The sequence below is a fragment of the Bactrocera tryoni genome, chromosome 1 (assembly GCF_016617805.1).
Source record: "Bactrocera tryoni isolate S06 chromosome 1, CSIRO_BtryS06_freeze2, whole genome shotgun sequence".
Classification (NCBI taxonomy): Eukaryota; Metazoa; Arthropoda; class Insecta; order Diptera; family Tephritidae; genus Bactrocera; species Bactrocera tryoni.
The window spans coordinates 57404326-57427083 of record NC_052499.1 but is presented as its reverse complement, the minus strand read 5'-3'; the positions used below and the strand labels follow the sequence as shown (position 1 = coordinate 57427083).

At 35.9% G+C, this 22758-nt stretch overlaps 1 protein-coding gene across 2 annotated transcripts; it reads right to left on the bottom strand.

Moving 5' to 3' along the window:
• Positions 1-652: 652 nt before the first annotated feature.
• Positions 653-20047, bottom strand: LOC120782207. Of its 2 annotated transcripts, XR_005706235.1 has the most exons (5): positions 19203-20047; positions 10663-10809; positions 3715-3888; positions 3310-3647; positions 653-3234 (listed from the first exon to the last, which is right to left on the bottom strand). XR_005706235.1 is itself a non-coding variant. In XM_040114361.1 (4 exons), exons 1-4 carry the CDS (start codon positions 19342-19344, stop codon positions 3556-3558), a joined length of 555 nt encoding a protein of 184 aa, XP_039970295.1. In that variant the 5' UTR covers positions 19345-20047; the 3' UTR covers positions 653-3555. The 2 variants fall into 2 exon arrangements, 1 of the variants encoding a protein (XP_039970295.1); XM_040114361.1 differs by having other exon boundaries at positions 653-3647.
• Positions 20048-22758: the final 2711 nt, after the last annotated feature.

Sequence of the window (22758 nt, the reverse complement as noted above, 5' to 3'; positions counted from 1 at the left end):
TCGGAGACCCTATAAAAAGTATATACATATATAAATGATCAGTGTGTTGAGCTGAGTCGATTTAGCGCTGTCCGTCTGTCTGTCTGCCCGTCTGTATATATACGAACTAGTCCCTCAGTTTTTAAGATATCGTTTTGAAATTTTGCAAACACCATTTTATCTTTAAGAAGCTGCTCATTTGTCGGGACTGCCGATATCGGACCACTATAACATATATCTGCCATATAAACTGAATGATCGGAATCAACTTCTTGTGTGGAAAACTTTCACATTTGACCATGCATCTTCACGAAATTTGGTATAGATTATTTTCTAAAGCAACTATGTAATCTCCGAAGAAATTGTTCAGATCGGTTAACCATAGCATATAGCTACCATTCAAACTGAACGATCGGAATCTAGTCTGGTATGGAAAACTTTTGCATTTGACGTGGTATCTTCAGGAAATTCGACATGGATTACTGCTCAATTACTCCGAAAAAATTGTTCCAATCGTATAACTATAGCGTATAGCTTCCATACAAACTGAACACATACATAGTTCTCTTGCTTTTATTGGCTTTATTTATAGTTAATACGGCACACTATGGCGAAATGGTTATAATGATTACTTACTTAAATTATCTTCGAATGACGAATAAAAGGCAACACATTAGCGTTTTGGACTTTTATTGAAAACAAGGTACGAAAAAATTTTCACATACATACATACATTAAAATCACGGATGAACATAAACTACAATACGATTATTTGATTGAGATTTTCATTTTCAATATTTTTGTGTTAATGTCTATAAATGTTTACATATATGAAATGTGATCGTATATAACCAGAGCATTTAAAAAGGGTTAACAAATAATTTCTGCACTTTTTGCCACGAATTTTAGCATATAGAAACTATTTTAAAGGAGTAACTGAAAAACATAAGATGTTATGTTAACATATTCTTTTTATACAGCACCCTCCATTTTGAACTTGGAATCCGCTGAGATCCTTTTATACCCAAAACTTTACTGATCAAAAACTGTGCATTGACTTTTACCATTACACAATGGAAACCACTCACTCCCTTTCTCATAATTTTATTTGATGCTGCAAGCAACCCTTAGTAGCTTCAGAACAAATATTCCTTTAAAAGAGGTATTTCGATTTTACCAAAGGGGTTCGGCTCATTTCAATATGATTTTAGGCTGATAGCCTGGTTCAATTTATTTCGCCAACATATTCTTAGGTAACTGCTTTGCACCATATTATGAGAATATTCTAATCTAAAAATTTGAAAGATCGTTGTTTTTTATCATTTTTAATTATAGTCGTTTTAGTGTCGCGGTTTTCTTAAACTGTTTTCAAGCGTAAGTTACCATGGCTCAAGTTATTAACATTTAACAGTTTACTTGAAATTAAAAGTGTACATATACTCTTTAAAAATCTCTCCTTCGTACATAGTAACTAACAAAACTTTTAAATATCTAATTTGTAATATTAAAAAAATCGATAAAGTTAAAAGACTCGATCTTTATAGGAACCCCCTTTTTACGAAAATCTTTTTTCTTTCTTCCAAAAGATAATGAAATTCGTATTATATAACAAAAGATAAAGGATCAAAAAACGCGTGAAATGCGTGCCTCTGTATTACAACACCTTCTTAACGTTTAGTAACCCTAGCTGTCCTGAGACAAGTGGCTTAGGAAGTACTACTACTTAGGAAGAATGAATATTCAAACACCGCACAGAAGATTTAGAGTGTTATTAAAGAGCTGTCCAATCGTAGATGCCATTCATACTAAATCAAGTTTGTATCTGTATTATAGCTTAAAGGGCAATCACCACCGATCCAAAACCACTTATGTAAAGGGTGATGAGGGTTGCCACATCTGGAACTGGCTACTCTATGACATTTTATAGATTGATCGATGATTATTGATTGAAAGGAATGAAATGTTTGTAACTATAACTGTTATATTCAATAAAGTTGGAATAATTATAGGTAAATGTGGCAAAAGGTTAATTAGTTAGTCGAATGAAAGGTGTTATAAAAGAACCGAACTGATCAGTTCTTATTTCTCATAATTTAGCTTTGCCTAACCCGTCAGTAAGCAACCACTTTGCAATAATATTGGTGTTAAAAAATTAAACGGAAAAGTCTACGTAGCTAGAACTAGCTAAAACTGTATCCGGCTAAGACTAACAACAACGACTGCTGGCTGCCGAATTTAAGTTGTTTCATGGCATTTCAGTGAAACAACACTCTGTATAAGCACAATTTGGTGCTTTGGCGACCATCATGTCTATTTTATAATAATAATATTTCAATTAAATATATAACTTTCTGGTATCTAAACTTAAACACATTTTTACAAAGCCTGGTTATATACTTATGTCCTAAATATGATATATAAATACTTATTTTAAAGGGTGTCTAATAATGCGCTTAAGTCTAGGAATAATGCTTTCTTTTATCTAAGGTACAAATGGCAAAACAAAACAGTTTGTTAATTCAGTTGGCAAGGCATAGCCGCTTAGCTTGGCTTGGATTATCTCCTCAAAATTCTCCAAAGTCGAGTTAACGCTCTCGCCAGCACTGAAATCGTGTAAAACGAACGCGTGTTTTAATGCAAGTAAACCTTTATATTAATTTTTTTATTATTGTTTAACAAACTACGGTGTAGAATTACAACTAGCACGTGCTTAAGTGTTCTCAGGTATGTTGCTGGTGCGTTGAGTGCTGCAAAGGGTAGTTTTGCTTGAGAGTAAGACCAATTTCAGATGATCAGTGTACTATATAGTTATGTAAAATCCAAGTGTGTGCATTGCGTAGTTTTCATTCTTTTATTTTCTGTATTATTCCTTCTAATGTTGTATATAAAGTTGAATTTAAGGGAACCTTAGTGTTAAGGCAGATAAACTTGGCGGTGGTAGTAATGTTATGAACGATGAACTATGACTATAAGACATCAATGATAGACATATACGAGTATATTTTACAATATTTCGTTATTTATTACACTTATATACTATAACTGTTAGGTATGTATGTATATAGTAGAGCATTTAGGTGTATACAGGTAAATAAACTTAAACTATATTCCATGTAAGAGGCACGATAGTTGGTGACACACAGTAAAATCGATATTTATATAAAACCAGTGATACTTATAATTATATATAAATATGCCAGTTGGTTTGAGTTGAGGTTTGTTTCTTTAAGTTGAATAAGTTCTTCATAGATTTTGCTATAATAATTAAAAAATGTAGTAATCAAAACATCTTGAACGCTCACTAAATTCACATGTATGCATATAACTCACTTCAATGTGCAGTGCTGCCATATATTTATGCAAACAATCACACTTACTATATTTTACTAAGCTAATTGACCATATACTTTCTAATGTGTAGATTTTTATTGCAAGTTTTGCCTCAAAACATAGGTAAATATGTTTATGTGCTTCAACAAAATATTCAAAATATTTAACATCACAATTGGTAGAGAAATTAAACTTAGAAAAAACTGTGATAAAACATGTTTAGCTCATATGCTGTTGATTGACCGTTTAGAAATGCGGCTTCATGCGTGCGTAGACAATGAACGGCGCCACTGTGGAGACCAGCGAGCATAAAATATTTGCAATTGTTTGTAGCGAAGCTGTAAGAGGTCAAAATTATCTTCATTACAATTCTTTATTCACAACTATTGGGCATTTGCTACTCACCGCCGCTGCAAATGTCACGCAAAACATCTTCGAAGAATCCACTCTCATTGTCACAGAGGCATAATTTAGTCTTAGAAATGAATTTCGATACACCAATTGTACGATTAAGACTCTCGAATTGACAAACCAAACCGTCCTCACATTCATGGCTACTGGTGCATTTGTGACGTAGACCTGCAAGTGATAATATTAAGGTAGTTAGATCGATTAGTAGAGATCGTAAATTAAAGAAATATATAAATATACTAGTTGATCAAGCCACGCGTTGCTGTGGTGTACGTTTAATACTATTATTCATCTAATAAACTATTCAACACACCTTTAAGAACCTCTACTAACGCTATAAAAATGGCTGAATTCGTATTATAACGAAATTTCTCGACACTCCTCATAAAACGGGTTTGCTTAAAGCTACTAAGGTTTCTACTTTTCCTACACGGAAACCTAAAATTGTATGTGGTATGTTTACTATGTATCTTCCGAAAGAAAATTCTTTAGCATAAATTTTTGTAAGATTATCTCTTTCAAATGTTGGCCGCGGCTACGTCTCAGATGGTCCATCCGTTGAGTTTAGTGTTCTATGGCTCGTTGGAGCATTTCGACTGGTAACTGGCGAATGACAAGCGTGATGTTTTGTTTTTTTAGACTTTACATGTTCCCGCAGGAAAAAGTCTAAGTCTAAGTCACATTCGGGAGCTGTAGCACATGAAATTTTTCATTTGCTCTGCTGTGCTACCGCTCCCAATTTTTTGCTACCGCTACGCCAGAGCATGGCGCAGAACTTAATTTTTGCTCCCGCTCCAGCTATAGTTTTTACTGAACAAAACTCGACAGAGTGAAACACCATTATACTTTTACATTTGTTATGCTAAGGCTATGCTGCGGCTCCCGACAAAGTGAGAGCGGTAGCAAGAGTAAAATGAAATGCTACGAAAGTAGCGTAGTTTTTCAAATGCTGCCAAAAAGTCGCCGAGATCACGAGCTTCAATTTCAGATATCAAATAGTCAGTTATCATGGCGCGATAGTGGTCGCCATTGACGGTTACGTTTTCACCGGCATCAATTTTGGAGAAAGATGGACTGACGATTCCATCGGCTCACAAGCCACACCATACCGTTGTTTTTTCGGGATGAGATAACAGCTCTTGAATCTCTTCAGGTCGCTCTTCGTCTCAAATTGTTTACACATCAATTGAGCAAGAACTCGCTGAACAAAATTTCACTCAAAAACATCGGATCTTCTCGGAAATTTTTAAGAGCATTGCGCTAAGCGATGTCGCTAGGAAAGGTCAAGCGACTTAAGTTCTTGCATTTTGTGCGCTTTCAATTTAGGACCTCGTCGTAAAATGCGCCAAGTTGTTCCATACAGAACATGAATTTTCGTAATAAAGTTGAGCGAATTTTGAACCGAAGCTTTAATAACATTCACAGATTCATTTTTAAAACATAAAAGGGTCTAAAAGGAACTTTATGTTGGTTTGAACCGGTCAATTTGAGTAGGAGCTATATGCTACAGGGGTCCGATTTGTGAAATTTAATTATTTTTGATCGTAGTGCTGCAATTGTATATAATCTGTGACAAATTCCATGGAGGTACCTTGTAAAATAAAAAAGTTCTCCATATAAGGGCTTGAGTTTGTCTGTCTGTGTGCTGTAGTTGATCGATATCGGTGTTTCCGACAAATAAGCAGCTACTTGGTAGAAAGGATGTATGAAAAATTTCATATCGATATCTCAAATACTGAGTAATTAGATTCCGTATAGACAGACCGACCGACAGACAGATATGTCTAAATAGTCTCAGATTGACACGCTGAAAATTTATCTATATTGATATACCTGTAATCTTTATAAGATCCATGACGTTACCTTTTGGGCGTTACAAGCCTTGTGGCAAATCTTAATATAGCTTGTTCAGGCTATAAAAAGCAAATAAAGCACCCACCTCAGAATGCGGTTAAAAAAGTATGAAAACTTCAGCGTTTCAGCTCCCAAAGAGGTTCTAATTTGGATCCTTTATTCTGGGAGTAAGAAAATTCGGGATCATATTTTTCTAGAAGAAGAGCGACGTTGGTTCAGAACCTTTTATCATGTGAAACAAATAAAAACGCCATCTTAATATTGATAAGATACATGCGATAATCACCATAAGTCCATCCTCAGTACATATCGACTCGATTTGGAAAATGTAGTTTCGAGAAAAATGATTTCAAAGTTTTTTATACTACAGCGGACTGACCCGAACTTCGCATCTAGAGCAGGTGGAACATGGAAATTTTATTCACTACTACCAACATAATATCGATTTTTTGAAAATTTCAGATTGGTCTGACCCCTTAATAAATCACTTCCTTGTCAAACTCGGGTCACATGTATGCTAGTAGGGATGACTAAGTATCTGTTTCAGCGGCAAAAGCCTAAAATGCTCCTAACCTAACCTAAATGTAACTGTGACACAGTTATTTTTATACAAGTTGGCATACATTTAGGCGTTAAGCCTGCTAAGTGCATTGTAAATAGTAGCCTATGACAAAGCAAATATAAGCAAAAGGATATGCTATACAAGGCGGGTAAATAACGAAAATAAGATTTTAATAGGGACGACGCAATTAAAAAAGAAAGAAAACAATAAAAGAGAATTCAGTTTTCTTCACTTGTAAAATTAACAGGTGAGGGCAATAAATGTGTAAAGAGAATTAAGAAAGACGCATAACAATTATTTTTGCTCCATTATTTAGATATACTTGAAAAAGCACGGATGCTTAGTTGATGAGCTCATTAAGATTAGTGAGAGTGAGTAATCTTTTAGAGTTGTATTTAAGCAGCACAAATATTTATACACAACTATGAACGCGTCAAAACGTGCTGACACGAATGACAAGTAAATACAGTTAGACAGGATTTAATAAAAACTATAATAAAGGGAATTCGTGCCAATTGTGTTGTGTTTGGATTTACATATATATACATACATATGTATATAAATATATACATTTGTGTGCTTGCTCTTGCAAATGAATGCATGCAAAGATGCATATTTCCTACTCGACCATCTGTAATGTTAATTGGCGTTGAAATTATTGCTGCAATGAAGCAATTAAATGAGCGTTGCACACGCTTATGGAGTGCCATTAAGTTATAAGGAAATAACTGTGTGTCATGCTGCACTACCATGAGCACAATGGCTCGGCGGGTTGGCGGTTAGCGGAGAATCGACGACACTTTCTTGTGTGCAGAAGAATTTCGTGTCAGTGCACACGAAGTGGCAGCAAAAGCCGTTACATTGTGTTTACAAATTATAAGGCAGATCTATAATGGCATTTTTTATTGGCTCGTGTATGCGGAAGATTGCATGAATTCTACTACCTGCGTGCATGTGTGTGCGCCCAAGTTTATGTATTTATAGGTAATTCAGATTTGAGATTTCCTTGCAGTTATGACATTGCATCAAATTGGCTTGCAATCATGTCACCACTCTATTATTGGGCACAGCTACTATAGTGCTTAAATATTACTCATACGCCGTGTTGACTCCACTTGTATGAACAATTTTGAACAACTTTCCGGAAATTAGTGCTGGTTGGCATTACTCAAGGCTAATGTAATTAACAAAATATCTACATGCATGCATTTAGTGGTTTAATGTTCCAAAATAATTTTGTACACTGAGATTATGACAGATATCGAATGTAAAGTAGGAGAAACAAAGGCTATACTGTTTTTTAAATCGATGAACATTTCATTTATTTTACTCTTATTAATATTATTAGTATTTTCTCTGGATACTTAAAACTAATAAGACTTTAATAAGTTTTTTAGAATAAGAAAAAACGATAAATTCAGCTTCACCGAAGCTAACCCTGCGCAAATCTAAAAAAATTCCTTAAAAGAAAAAAAATTACGGTTGTTCAGTTTCACTATTGCATAAAGCTGCCATGTCTTAGTGATCGGATCTGAATAATTTCTTCGCAGATTGGATCATTGTCGTGGACAATAATCCATGCGAAACTTCTAGAAGATACCTCTTTAAATGCATTGTATTTGCGTACAAGCGCTTGATTCTGGTCGTTCTGTTTGTATGGCAGCTTTTTCTTACAGTGATGAGATTTCGGCGGTTCTGACAAATGAACAACCATTTGGAGAGAAAAGGAAGTGTGCAAAATTTCAGATTGAAATCTTAAAAACTGAGGGCTTTTCTAGTTAATCAACTCAGCTCGTCACACTCATCATTTGTATACATCCTTTATAAGGTCTCAGCTGCGTTTTCTGGATGATACAAAATTTGTAGAAAATTTTCTAATACTTATAATAAAGATTTAAAACTTCTATAAAACCTAATCACTGTGAAATAAATACCCTTGAACATTTCACCCAATTACTGTGAACTTTAGTTCCCCAAAAGTACATCTTAGAGAATTTCTAAAAATTTATTTTCTTGTTACTTGGAATATTAATGATCACGAAGGCGTCACACAATTTTGTTTTCCCGTTTTACTTGTAGTTACCCGAATGTCATGGGAATGAAGAGCGCTGCATCGCGGGTAGGGCTTTTCCAACTTTGTGATGTCGTTTTTGTAGTAAGTATATTTCCTTTAAAATTGCCCTAATTAGAGTAGGTGTTTACCTTTTCTTTGACGCTAAATTTTTGTACAGCGAGGATTTTCTCGAGGTTTAGGCAGGAAAAAAACGCTAGCATAAGTCTTGCAGAATAAGATGTATGCGAAAGCATTTCGAAGTAATTGCGTCTTTTTTACATTTAACTGAGATACGATACCTTGCTTGGATTAATGACTTGAACGGCAACCCCTTTACATAGAGCTATCGAAATATCTACGATAGTTCTAAAAGCATCCTTTGATATTTTCATCATGATTAACTTAATTTTACAGTGCCCCAAAAGCATTTTGCAGTTTTTTTTTGTTTTGTTTAACAACTCACAAGGAAATTGTTGTTTGAGAGGACTCGAACCCAGTCAATATCCTTCAAGCCACTTTTTCAGGTATGTAAAGTGCTTCGAAATCATATATCAACGTGATATAGTATTTCTCACGAACCAAGTGGCCGTAAGCTATTAAATGTTGATACTCTTGCAACATCTTACTACAGAGTATAATAATTTTGTTTGCTAACGGTTCTTTTTACCACCTAAGCCTAATCGAGGTAGATATGGATATACATATTTATATATATATATATATATTTTATATATTAGGATGGCGAGACGAGTTTACTTTCTGGTGACTGGCTGTCCATGCAAGCTATAGCTTGAGTGAATGTTAGGATATTTTGATGAAGTTTGGTACACTTATTCCTTGGCACCAAAGGAGTTGGTTTTGCAGATAGACAGTATTAGAGCATTGCCACTTCCAATAAACGCAATTAATCGAACCCCTTATTGTTATTTGACACAACGAGTTGTATTAGGGAAGGGCATCTGCTGTTTAAAAATTTATGAAAAAGTCGATGTGGTCCCGTCCTCGAATAGGCTTAATGTTCATATCTCCTAAACAGTTAGAGCTTTAATAACCAATTTCACTGAGAAAAAATTCTTTTGGCACTCCTAAGGATGATGCGGGATTATAATCCCGCTCACTTCCCATAAAACGATTTTGTCAAAAGCAAGTAAAAGTGCGATCTCGCCGTAATCAAAATCTGCAGATTACCGTGGCACCGCCCACACTTAGGTGAAAACCCATATCCAAGGATCTAGTGAATCAATTTTAAAAAAATTCGGTAGACGACATTATCCTAGCATTCTCATGTGTGAAAATGGGTGAAATCACACAAAACCATGCCATGCCGTATAAACTTAAATTCCTCCTGATCCTTTTACTTTCTAGTGGGCAAATCAAGAACCAATTTATACTATATATCGGGATAAAGCTTTGTACGAAGAGTGCCTTTGAGGATTATCACTTTATGACAAAATATTGTTCAAATTCGACAGCCACTGTTCAAGCTTCTAGATACTGAATATGTGGCCCCCAGTTCCTATTGCTTACGTTTCATCAATAATATCGGTAAATCTGTGAGAAATATTATAAAAATTCTGAGAGAATGCTTAAGTGATAATAGTATGCCAGTATGTCAAAATCGGTTGAATCGTACAAATAAATCCCTTAGCCCCATAAACCTAATAAAAATATTTTCGAACTTCCAGTTAACTTTATAATGCATATATCGTTCAATCGATCGTGTCTTTCTAATAACGTTGTCTTTGTACATAAAATGGTTAAAATTGGTTTAAAACTTGCCCTAGCCGCAACCAGAACTATACCTGAAGGTAATTCCCGAACTTGTTCATTGCACGTTGCAAGGGAATGAAAAGTTCGGTTATACCCGAACTTACTTGTTTTGTATAACTTTTCAACCTCTCTAATTATAGAATTATATATAAACGTTCTTATAATTGTTGTGCTCAAATCATGCAATCTGGAGTGTGCCATGCCTTCGATCCATGGCAGGCTTTTAAGGACCTCAGTTTTTAAAATATTTTCTCAAAATATTGCCATACATGCTACACTTAAGAAGATCTTGTTACGAGTACACATATAAAAACGCCTTAACTTTGTCCATTCAACAAAAACCTTAATTGGAAACTTATGGTTAAAAAAAAAATCATACAAGTTTAACCGAAATATGTATAAGTTTAACGTTTGAGAAAATATAAGAAAATTATAAGGGGATTGTATAAGAGGGAGACTTATCCTCGATTTATTGTCGAAATAAAACCAAAAATTATATTAAAACATCATTCCTGTGATCTAAATATACTCGAACAAATTGAAAACATTCTATTCCCCAGAGTACAAAACAAACTCTTACTAAAAGTATTGTTCTCGAACAATTTTTTTATAAAGAACATTATTTATAACTTTTGATGAGTTTTCACTTTGTGTAGCATATTTTTACTGCTTTGGAAGCATTTTTGTTTTTGTACCAACTCACCTTTTAGCACATCCTGGCAATGTCCATTAACCGGCGCCGAATCATCACCGCACAGGCAACGATGCTTGTAGTCGTTGGGGTCCTTGACGCAGCTGGTTTTATCTATCGTTATGCAGTCATCATGGTTGTTACATTCCTTGCCCTTTACTATTTATTTGTTAATTTTTTTATGACAGTCAGTGGAGATAGCGGAAACGAAAACGAAAACGAAAAAAATAAAAACAAGAATATTTGATTAATTTATTTCGATACAAATTGGGAATTACAAATTTAGTATACATATGTATGCATACATGTTTATGTTTCTTGCATGAAAAGTTTCTTTCATCAATAGCTGAAATCAGCTGTCATTTTTATTTGTTTCGCATGCAAATAAATTTCAAGGTTATAACCAAATGCTACCTGTCACTTAATAGGTACTCACCGATTTCATTTGATTTCTTTTATAGTTTTCCTTACTACAAATTAGGCATTGCAAGCACAGGCACAGCTTACTCAGCTAATATTGTAAACAATGTTTCATCGAAATTTCAGCGTACAAATTTGTAAATATGCAAAACTAGTGAGGAATTAGCATTAGTCACGAAACCTTTCAGCCGCTTGCAGTGGGCGAAGAAATAACAAATTAATACTCAGCCAAAAATCACTAAGGTCTCTCATCGTTTTGCGCTCTTAAAACGGTTTGAGCTACTCTTTTCTCATTTCTACTCTTTTGCATATTTAAAAAAGTACTTGTAATCAATAATGATTTTATTGCCCAAACTGGAACTAACTGCTTTTATTACGTCTAAATTTGCAGCATAACTTCTTTTAGCTCATTAATATTCATATTCACATTTATTGTTCAAGTCATTAATTTGGGGCATGTTTTTGTTGCACTGAGTCCAGTTCTTGAGTATGTTTTCAAACTAGTTTTATAAAGTTGATAAAAAATTGCACGTGCTACTTTTTACCAATTTTTTTTTTTATTGAGATCTGTTAATTCTTGCATAATGAAGTGTAAAGATGTAGGGCTTGTTTAGAGGTCCATGAAGCTGTATCCTACCTTAACACTCTCAGAACAAAAAAAGGACCTTTATGAAATTATTTTATCTTATCTTTGAGGGTGACGAGACATAGTAAATGATAGAGCTAGTTGTTCACGATAGAGCTAAATTTGAAAATATTGCTAGGCTCTACGCTCCCAGGCTAGATAACCTGTGATTCAAGTAGAGGTACTTTTTTAAAAAGCCTTTTCTTGACAGATCACAGCAAGATTCAAGGTTTCATGCTAGTTTTGTTCAGTATTGTTTGGCATTTCATCATGAAAAAACTTACGTCTGAACAACGTTTACAAATCGTTCAACTTTTTTACGAAAATTTCGAGTCATTCTGGCTCAATGGGTATGTAAACAAGCAAAAATGCCGCATTTGGGACGAAAAGCAACCTGAATAGATTCAAAAGCTGACATTTCATCCAGAAAAAATAACGGTTTGGTGTGGTTTGTGGACCATTGGAACCATAGATCCATATTTCTTTAAGAATTATGCAGGTGAGAACGTATCTGTCAATGGCGACCGTTATTGCGCCAAGATATCCGACTATTTGATGCTTGAAATTGAAGCTCGTAATCTGGGCGACATTTGATTTCAACAAGACGGCGCCATTTCCCACACATCACATCAATCAATCGATTTATTGAGAGATCACTTCGGTGAGCGGATAATTTCAAGTTTTGAGCCGGTCGATTGGTCACCACGTTCGATTGATATCATACAGTTAGACTTTTTCCTGTGGGGAAATGTAAAGCCTAAAGTCTCTGTGGACAATCCCGCTTCGATTCAGGCCTTTAAGCAAAACATCAATCATGCTTTGCCAGGTACTAGTTGAAATGCCCGAACGAATCATCGAAAGTTGGACTCAAGGAACCATCTTCTATAAGAGTGGACAGCTGCTGGCGTACGTCGATTACATATGTAGATATCATTGGCCTCAACACCCGCGATGTTAGTTCTCCTTTCTCTAGAATGGATAAGGCAGCGAAGCAAATGGGTCTGGTGGTGAACGAGGGCAAGACGAAATATCTCCTGTCATCAAACAAGCAGTTGCCGCACTCGCGACAAGGCACTGTTGACATTCATAACTTCGAAGTAGTAGATAATTTTGAATATCTTGGAACCAGTAACCAACAACAACGTCAGTAGGCAACTTATAAGTAAAGTCCTCTCTTGACGAACAAAGAACAAATTGTACAAGTCATTCATCATCCCCGTCCTGGTGCAGAGGCATGGACGATGACAACATCTGATGAGTCGACGTTACGATTTTTGAGAGGAAAGTTCTACAAAAGATATATGGTCCGGCACGGCAAATATCGCATTCGATGGAACGATGACTTCTACGAGATATACGACGACATTGACATAGTTCAGCAAATTTAAAGACAGCGGCTACGCTGGCTAGGGAATGTCGTCCGAATGGACGAAAACACTTCAGCTCTGAAAGTATTCGACGCAGTATCCGCCGGGGGAAGTAGAGGAAGAGGAAGACCTCTACTCCGCTAGAAGGACAAAGTGGAGAAGGACCTGGCTTCGCTTAGAATCTCCAATTGGCGTCATCTTGCGAAAAGAAAAAAACGACTGCAGCGCTGTAGTTAACTCGACTATAATCGCGTAAAGAAAAAAAAAGAAGAACGATGAACCATCTGAGACGTATTCCATTGTTTTATAGGTTTTTCGACAATTAGTCTTCCAGAACGTGTTGCATATTTGAAATCAAAGTTAGCGGAACGAGATCCACGAAGCCGGACTTTTTCTTTCTTACGGAACTTTTGACTGCTTAGTGGAGTGACAAGTTTTTTTGTACGATATAATAATTTTGACAAAAAACTACCCGGAAATTGTAAATAAAACGCAAAATATTTAATTATTAATCAATATTTATTTTGTCGCCTTCAAAGTAATCCCCGCCAGTTGTAATACACACATGCCAACGATTTTACTACTCCTCGAACCACTTTTTTGCAATGGCCTTCAGCTCCTTCAGCAAATTTTCTTGTTAAATCTCTTCGATCAACGTGTTCAACGGAGTGGCAATTTCAGTTTGGCGAACAAGCAAAAATCACACGGAGCCAAATCTGACGAATACGATGATTGATCGATAGTATTCATTGCGTTTTTGGCTTTAAATTCCGTCACAACCGCGGTGTGATGGTGCATTATAATCCCGTAGAATCCATGAATTGTTCTTCCACTCTTCCGGACGTTTTTAGATATTCTCACGCAAACGCCTCAATACGGTCAAATAGAACTCCTTATTGACCGTCTGTCCCTCCGGAACAAATTCATGATTGCTGATGATATAATGCTCTCCATGAATATGGGATCGGAGTTCGCACGATCAAGCATATCTAAAGAGAACTGTTAACGGTACTCATTTTGAACAAAATTCTGCTTTATCGGGATGAGCAAGAGCGCGTTTCGTACCCAAAATATCCACCAAAATCATTCGAACGAAATCGCGAGTGTAGTCAAGCTTGCCGTCTTTCTAACACTTATCTGACGATTTTCAAGCACCATATCCTCCACTTTTTTAATATTTTCAAGTTGAAGAGGTCGATGGTCGATCAAGAACGAGGCATGCCTTCAACGGTCTCTCGTCCGTGTTTGAAGGCATTGTAAAACTCGTAGGCTTGTGTTTTAGATAAAAGTGAATCATCGTAAGCCTTTTCCAACATTCGCAATGATTCTGTGCACGAAATTTGGTTAGAAATACAAAATTTGAGACAAATTCTTTGCTCGACATTTTTATCCATTGTCAATTCATTTGAAAGAGCCAACACAATAATTAGCTGTAAACAAACTTTAAATTCCCTTAGTTTCAAAAAAATTTTATGAATTCACAAATGGATATACTTTAAGGACACATCTAACCTTCAAGACACATCTCCTTTAGCTGCTGCAAATAAAAATGTAAACTATGAAAAATAAGTATTTTTTCAAATGACAATCGAGTAACCTTCATCAAAGACCCCTCAAAAGCTGCATGCACCCCATTTGTCAATCCCGTTAATTATTTTTCCAAACAGTTGCAGCTCGTGCACTTCTTTGTATATTATTACAAATACTACGCTGACAAAATTACGACATCCTCTGAGACTCACTCACACGCAGCTTTTAGCAAATCAAATCAATTGTCAAAGTAAATAACTGTTAATGCACTTACAACGCATGAGAACCGGAGGAAACTATTCAGACACCTGTACATTTGATTTGTCTTACTAAACGGCTTGTATATACTTATGTGTTTATGCTTGCAGACAAGAAAAAAATCCTGACAAAAGTTAATGAGTATTATGTCATGGAAAATATTAAGCATATACCCCACACATAGATACGCTTGCACTGAAATAAATCTTTTGACACAATTTTGAAAAAAACGAACTTAAGGCGACTGCAATTATTATGAAATTATTAATAGATTTACATTTACACACACATACATATAGCTGATTATTAAGTTCACCAGGAAAATCTGACTAATAGTTAACATTACTACTAGAGGCTTTAGAAGTGATTATCTCAAAAGAAATCTATTAGACTCTTGACATTTGCTTATGGTATCTAATTAATTTGACAGTTAACTAGTTTTGACATGTGTCAAAACGACAAACTTTACTTAGATTAGCGATTGTTCTAGATTTATTGATATACTGGAGACAGGTTATTATTAATAAGAACACTAATATTGACAACATATGTGATATTTTGAAAGGAATTGCTTTGTAACTAAACAAATCCCACAATAATGTAGATTAGATAAATTTCGTATGTGAATTGAATATCATTGTTCGAGTTTCATATCTTTTCCGCCAATAAATATTGCTGGCCTAAAAGCAACTATTATTTGTGGCAATAATAGTTGAATTCGGTGCTAACTTCGCTAAGAGGGAATAATGCATTTGACAATTTATTTATAAAAAAGTTTCCATGTTCAACATTTTGAGAAAATTTATAAGTTTATAAGTGCATCATTTTAAGAATCATGAAGACAATTAGGACATAAGAATGTATACTGAGGAAGAATAAGCATGCTATTCGCAACACCATTACATATCTGGATCCACCATCCATTGGATAGTATTCGACCAAAAATACAGCTTGTGCACGAACTGAAGCCACTCGACCTTCCCAAGCGACATCGCCGTTTTCGAGCCAAATTTTATTCAGCGTTGAGGCCCATTTCTGGTTCATGGGTATGTAAACAATACTTCATATACCTTTTTAGTAAAATGACAATATGTCCAAATTTGACAAAAAAAATAAGGATATAAATTTCAAGGTCACTAAATTGGAGAATTGTTTTGAATTAGAATGGCCCGAATAAAGCCAGTACATGTATGGTATCCTTGTCCCAATTAGCAAAAAAACGGGGATAGTAGTAGCTTTATCACTAGATCATTCGCTACAAGCAAAAAGAGGTAGTAATCATTTGGTGCCTGGTTCGAATCATTGATGCATTGGAATCGCCTGGAACTTCTGGCTAGTCACTATCGTTCTACGCGGTCTAGCGTTGTCCTGTTGGAAAAACACATTTCCTCTTGTATTGGCAAAAGCTGATCGCTGCTAAGTGATTGCTTACTTCAGACGAATTAAGAATATTAGAATGTATGTATATATATTGTCGTAATTTAAACTCATCGATTAGATGTTTGATCTACCTTATCTCTATCTAAAATAAATTTAAATTTATGGTTTCCTTCGTCGATAAAACTATTCAAGTTTGGAAACAGATCTACCGTATAATCTGTGGTTTTTCTTGTCTTTGTATATCCAAAAATTATACTATTCAGAAAAAAGTTAAACGTATTGTACACTGTCACAAATATTTCTAGCTCATACTAAAGGTTACAGTGAACTTGAATATTTATATTAACTAAAATTAGAAAGATTGAGTTATCTACAAGTTTTGAGCTAACCCTCGACAAATAATGGTTTATACGAAAAAGTTTGATGGTTGCTACGGAAAGGAAATACAAGAAACCGATGGAGCGGATACAATGACTCGCTGCTCTCTGCTATAACGGGAGCGCTAAGACTACTAACTAACTACTCCAAAGGCTGCACTAGGAATTCATCTACCCCCACTCGACATTACAGTGGAAAGCTCTGCTGTAAAATCAGTTGCAAGATTGTCCACATTAGGTGAATTCTCTGCAAGAACCTTCGGGCATAATACAATAAGCAGGGAGTTGGTGGACAAATTAGAGCACATATTCACATGCTTTATTTGGGAGAGAAGGTTCCAGGTCACACTAAAGGATGGTGGATAGCACAGGAGTATGCGTCTCACCAGCGAAACTTACAACATCTATACAGTATCTTCATGGCGGAAGTTTTTGCAGTTGGGAAAGCGGCCAAGATAGCTAACAACGCCCGGAACAACATAAAAAGGATGAATATATACGTCGATAGCCAGGCAGAAAATGAGACAATAATCTCACTTCGCATTACTTCAGGAGACAGTAGATGTGGCGGCTGTATATTTAATGGGTTCCAGGCCACAAAGGAATTCCGAGAAATGAAACAGTTGATGGTATTGCCAAAAATGCTTTCTATCTGGCTACCGAACTACCGGAATTCACTAAAAACGATATACCATGAAATTTGCGAATAAGCTAACGAGTGGATCGGGATAAGTTGGAATGTCTTAAATAAATGGTTTTTACTAACGCGGTCTCGGCTGCCACAAGGCTGTTGGCCTCTGCACAGGTCACAACCTACTGGTATCATATGCGAGCTAAATAGGCATAAGTATTGACAATACATGCAGGAAATGCAGAGTAATTGATATGAGAGAACCGCTAAAACACCGCCTATGCCTGTGTCCAGTGCTGCTTAGAACACGTCTTAAACATCTGGGAGCTTCCGAGTTCAAGAGACTAGACGAAGTATTAAACTTAGATATAAAGTTGCTCTTAAAAAGCTCTTCGCAAAAAGTGTTGACGAATACTTCAGCTCAATCTAAACTGAACCTCCAAATGGCATTACTAAGAACCAAAAGGTCTTTGTATGGCATGACAGCCGGCCAGTACAACCTAACCTAATCTAACGTAGCCTACTGACAGGCGATCACTATAATAATATTTTTTCATTGTTTTGTGTAAAAAGGCGTTAAATAAGGGAGTAAATAAGTGTGGTAGTAGTAGACTTAACCTTTAATAACTTTACCTTGTCATTCACCTAAACTAATTTTGTTTGAAGACTTATTAAGTTTGCTAAGTAAAGGCACGTAACGAGATTATAACGCGCTTATTTTCTTCATGATAAGGTAAATAATAAGAAAGCACACGATATTTATACATATATATATGCATTAGTTAAAAATAAATTACAAAAATTAATTATACAAGTATGCTTACGAAAATATCTGAAAACATTGAATAATTTGAATCATTGAATAATCAGGCTTTTGCATATCAAATGAAATGCAACTAATCGCAAGTATGGGTGCGTCTAACCTACATATTGACGAGGAGTGTATATATACTTAAGTCTATATTTGTTTGTTCGTTCATATTTTGAATAATGTTTAATAAAAAGCTACTTAAGTTGGTACACCCTCAGTAGTGCGTTGCAATTTTTACAATGGATAAAAATATCGAGGAAAGAATTTGTCTTGAACCAAATTTCTTGTGCGGAATCGTTGCGAATGTTGGAGAGTGGATATCATTGTAGTAAGTGATTCAGTTTTATCAAAAACACAAGCCTACGAGTTGCACAAAGCCTTCAAAGACCGTCCAGAGATCGCTGAAAACATGCATCGTTCTGAACGACCTTCCACCTCTGATGAAAAAAGATTACTATTAAAAAAGTGAAGGATGTGGCGCTTGAAAATCGTTAGACAGGTGTTAGAGAGATTACCAGAGAGCTCGACAGCTCGAATGATTTCGGTAGATATTTTGGCTATGAAACGCGTTCTTGCTCGACTCGTCTCAATAAAGCTGAATTTTTTACCGTAAACGGGTCTTTATGGACATGCTTGATCATGTTTATTCCAATCATCGGAATGGAATCCCTATTTCAGTCGATCGAAATGATAAAACAAAACTCGATGAGGCAGCTGAAGGCAATCCATAAAACTGGTTATGCAAAGTATTTCTAGAATGGGAAAAACGTTGGCATAAGTGTAGTGGTGGGTATTACATTGAAGGCTACAAAATAAATATTGATTAATATAAATATTTTGCGTTTTATTTACAGTTTCTGGGTACTTTTTTGTTACAACGTATATTACAGAGTATTTCATATCAAGAGTTTTACAGATTTAAGTGAAATTGTAGAGAGCTGAAATGGATACATAATAGTATATGGCTAATAGTTCTTATGATTCTGGGAAACTTGATTATAGAGATATCCATTTGAGAATTGCTCCAGCAATGTCAAATGATCAACACTATATTAAATTACTACGACAAATATGTCTATCCTGATATGATGTGATAATTCTTCTAAGTAATTCTTCTTCCACTCAATATATTAAATCATGTTCAAATACTTACTTATTGGTGTTGGCGTTGGCTTGTCATTATTCGTCTTGCCAAAAGTTGTCAAAGCGGTCGAACTGACACCGAAGAGTATAATGAAGACGCCAAAAAGCATGGTTAGACTGCCACATTGTGTGAACCGTTTTAGAGGCTGCATTTCGGATAGTTTTTTTTTTTTTGTTGAAATTCAAACTTCAACTAAAAATCGTCACTAGTTTTACTGCTTTAATTAGTTCAATGCAAAGAGTGTTTGTGCTCTTTTTCGGCTTGTATTAGGTAATCGCACACAGACGTATGAAGAAATTCGCTTAGTTTTATGCAAATAACACAAATTTCTGTTACTGTTTCTTTAGTTACGCCGCACTTAATGAGCGACCACTTCCGTTGTGTTGTCGTGGAGCCTTTGGTGGGCGCGAAAAATTGGCGTCAGCGGAGTAGCGCTTATCGGGTGTGAGCGTGAGTTGAGTTTCGCCTGTGCGTTGGTTTGCGAAACGCAGTTAAATAATTATTTTTATTATTGTTTAATTATTTTTGTAGAGATTAAACTGTTTTGTAAATGTTTTCATTAATTTGAGAGTTTTAATACTTGAAATTTTTTCTTTAAAACACAAAAACTTTTTCTATTTTCAAGTTCAATTGGCGCTCAAGTCCAGCATCGAGCTCGAGTTACGCAATATTTGCAAGCTGCACTCAACACTGTTAATTATAATCAAAAATATGTTTGGCTTTACACTTTATTTCGAGACACTCTTCATTAACTTTGACTTCAAAAATCTGTTGAATTTCAAATATTTTTTTAAGCTTTTGCTTTGGCTTAACTTAGCTGAGAACCCGATTTTAAGTGCTTCTTGTCGGCTGAACGTTCTGATTGCAAGTGAATATTTTTGCAGTCAACTCCAAGCTTAAGTTCGGTTTGCTTTCGCAGCCTATCGCCTCACTGCTTCACCATCGCCACCTCGCTGCCTCTCTCTGCCAGCGTTCGTCTGCTCGCCGTGCAGTACTTGACACGCCAACCAACGCACCGAGGCGAGGATTGTAGTGCCTCACAAACAAACGCATACACACATACATACTTACATTTGCATCAAACACACTCATACATATACAGAAGTAATAATTGTAGGCAAATATGTATGTATGTGCTGGTAGTTGGACAAAAGGGGGTCACATGTGCGGCGCATGACTCCCTCCTGTGGTATGGTGGCAGTAGCGCGAGTAAATCGGCTATAAATCGTGTTCATAAGAAATTATTTGAGCGCAAGAAAGTGAAAGATTTGCCATTTTTTTTACTTTTTCACTTACTTTCGTATGCCTACCAATCTTTGTTTTGATTTTCTGTTGTTATTACCTGTATCACATGTTAGAGTGTGCATGTACGAGTGCAGTTCGGCAAATCAGTGTTGTTTTTGGATGAATTTTGTTTATTAATTTTGGGTGACAAAACATTTTTTTGTGTATTAAATATGCAAGACCGAGATTTTCTTTTAGTTTGTGTAGTGAACTTTGAGATCTGCGTCCATACTAGCCTTAAGCCACTTCCAAGTCGTTGATCGGCTGTATGAATAATTTTTTCATAGCAGACTCGATATGATGGGGACATTTTTTTTTATGTGTCGTCTAATGTGGGATTCAGAGTCTTATGCCACCTCCGTCCGAAAAGATTTTTTCATTACAGAAGCTTTGACAACTGTCATTGTGTACCAAAAGGTGACCAATATTGCAATGTTTCGATGTTGGTCGGAAAATATGATTTTTATGAAAGTAGGAGGTTTCCCTCTTTCTTTCTTTTCATATATGTATTCAAGAAACCTATAGGCTCATGGAATATAAAAGTTCTCCTTTCCCAGCTTAAACTCCTCAGATATCGGCTTTGAAATAGGAGCAAACAATTTTCTTCGCTTGAAAATGGTAGACGATTCTTTTTATTTTCTCTAAATGTCTGAGATCGAAATATGTATGTATACTCGGAACAAAGTATGTTGTCTTCCAAAAGGTAACCATTGTCGCAATGTTTCGATATTGGTCAGAAAGTTCGACTTTTAAGAGGGTAGAAGTTACCCCCTTTCTGCCTTTTCAAATAATAGAGAAACACTTAGACCCATCGAACATACACGTTCTTCGTTCCAAGCTTAATCTTCTCAGATATCGGCTTAGCAATAGATGAAAAATTTTTCTTCGTAAAAATTTTTGCAACATCTAAAAGGAAACGTTAGAGATACAATAAAGTAAATATATAATTGATCAGCTTAAGGTACTGAGTCGGTTTGTCTATGTCCGTCCGCCTGGCTATGCAATATGTGACTCTCAGTTTTTAAGATATCGATCTGAAATTATCTACCTAACTTTTTCTCACCAGGAAGCTGACCTTTGTCGGAACTGCCGATACCAGACCACTATAGCATATAGCAGCTATGCAAACTGAAAGACCGGAGTTCTTGTAAGGACTATTTTGTATTTCTGATGAGCATAAAAGCTTTGGAGCGGTGTGAGTTAACATTTTTTCATTTTTTTCTATATTTGATTTCCCATATTTGAGACTTGTAATATAAAAATGCTCTCTAAAGTGCATATTTTACCGGATAATAGCAATCTCAATGAGATAAAAGATAATTATAATTTAAATGGATACATTCGAACCTTATGATATATACCATAGGCAATGCAGTGTTCCACTCAAGCTTATTTTTTACGTAAATATTGCAAAACTCGCGGACTTAACAAACGGCTCTTGTGTCTGTGCACCTAGCCGCTTTACTGCGCTCATTTGTTGCCATTAACAGTACCGTTAAAATGATTGCATTCGTATTGGTGTCGCCTAGGCGCATGATTACCATGTATTCGTGGCTTCATGCCACACGACCTCGTCCTCGTGCTAGGTAACGATTTGCATGCGCGTCTACGAAAATCCGAAATCGAGTGAGCTGGCCGCCCATGTTAATGATGATGATGATGACGACGTTGTCGGCAATGACGAAAGGCATAAGGCGAAGGCGAAAGGTGAAAGTGGCCTCCATAATGTTGGGCCCAAAAGAGCGGGCTCAGCGCCCTTAGCAGTTGAGCGATTTGGCTAACAAAGCTCCAGTTTATGCTAGAGTCGTAGCTATAACTAACTAACTTCACTTCTGTAGCTGTGCCTGTACGCATATACACGCATACACGCGCACATACCATATATAGCGGTAAATATATACGTTTAGTTGTGCTCATGTAGCGTTTGCATGCAAATCTTGGTACAATTTTGTTGAAAGTAAAAGTAACAATTGCCAACAGCGAGCAAATTCACGAATATCGTCTAATGCGAATGTTTTACAACACCAAAACACGGCACAACATGCCAAAAAACGGGGAAAAAATAAAAATAATGAAGGAAGCGAATGGGCACGCCCACTCCTTAGTTACATACGGGTACTTGTGTTTTTGTGTATGCGTGTGTGCATATTTATTTTGCCAAAAATACTCATAGTTCAACTTCTGCACCTAACGGTTATTACACTCGCGCTTCGACAGAATGTTGGTCACACACACATACGCAAATAAATATGCGTAATGACATATATATTTACAATTTTTG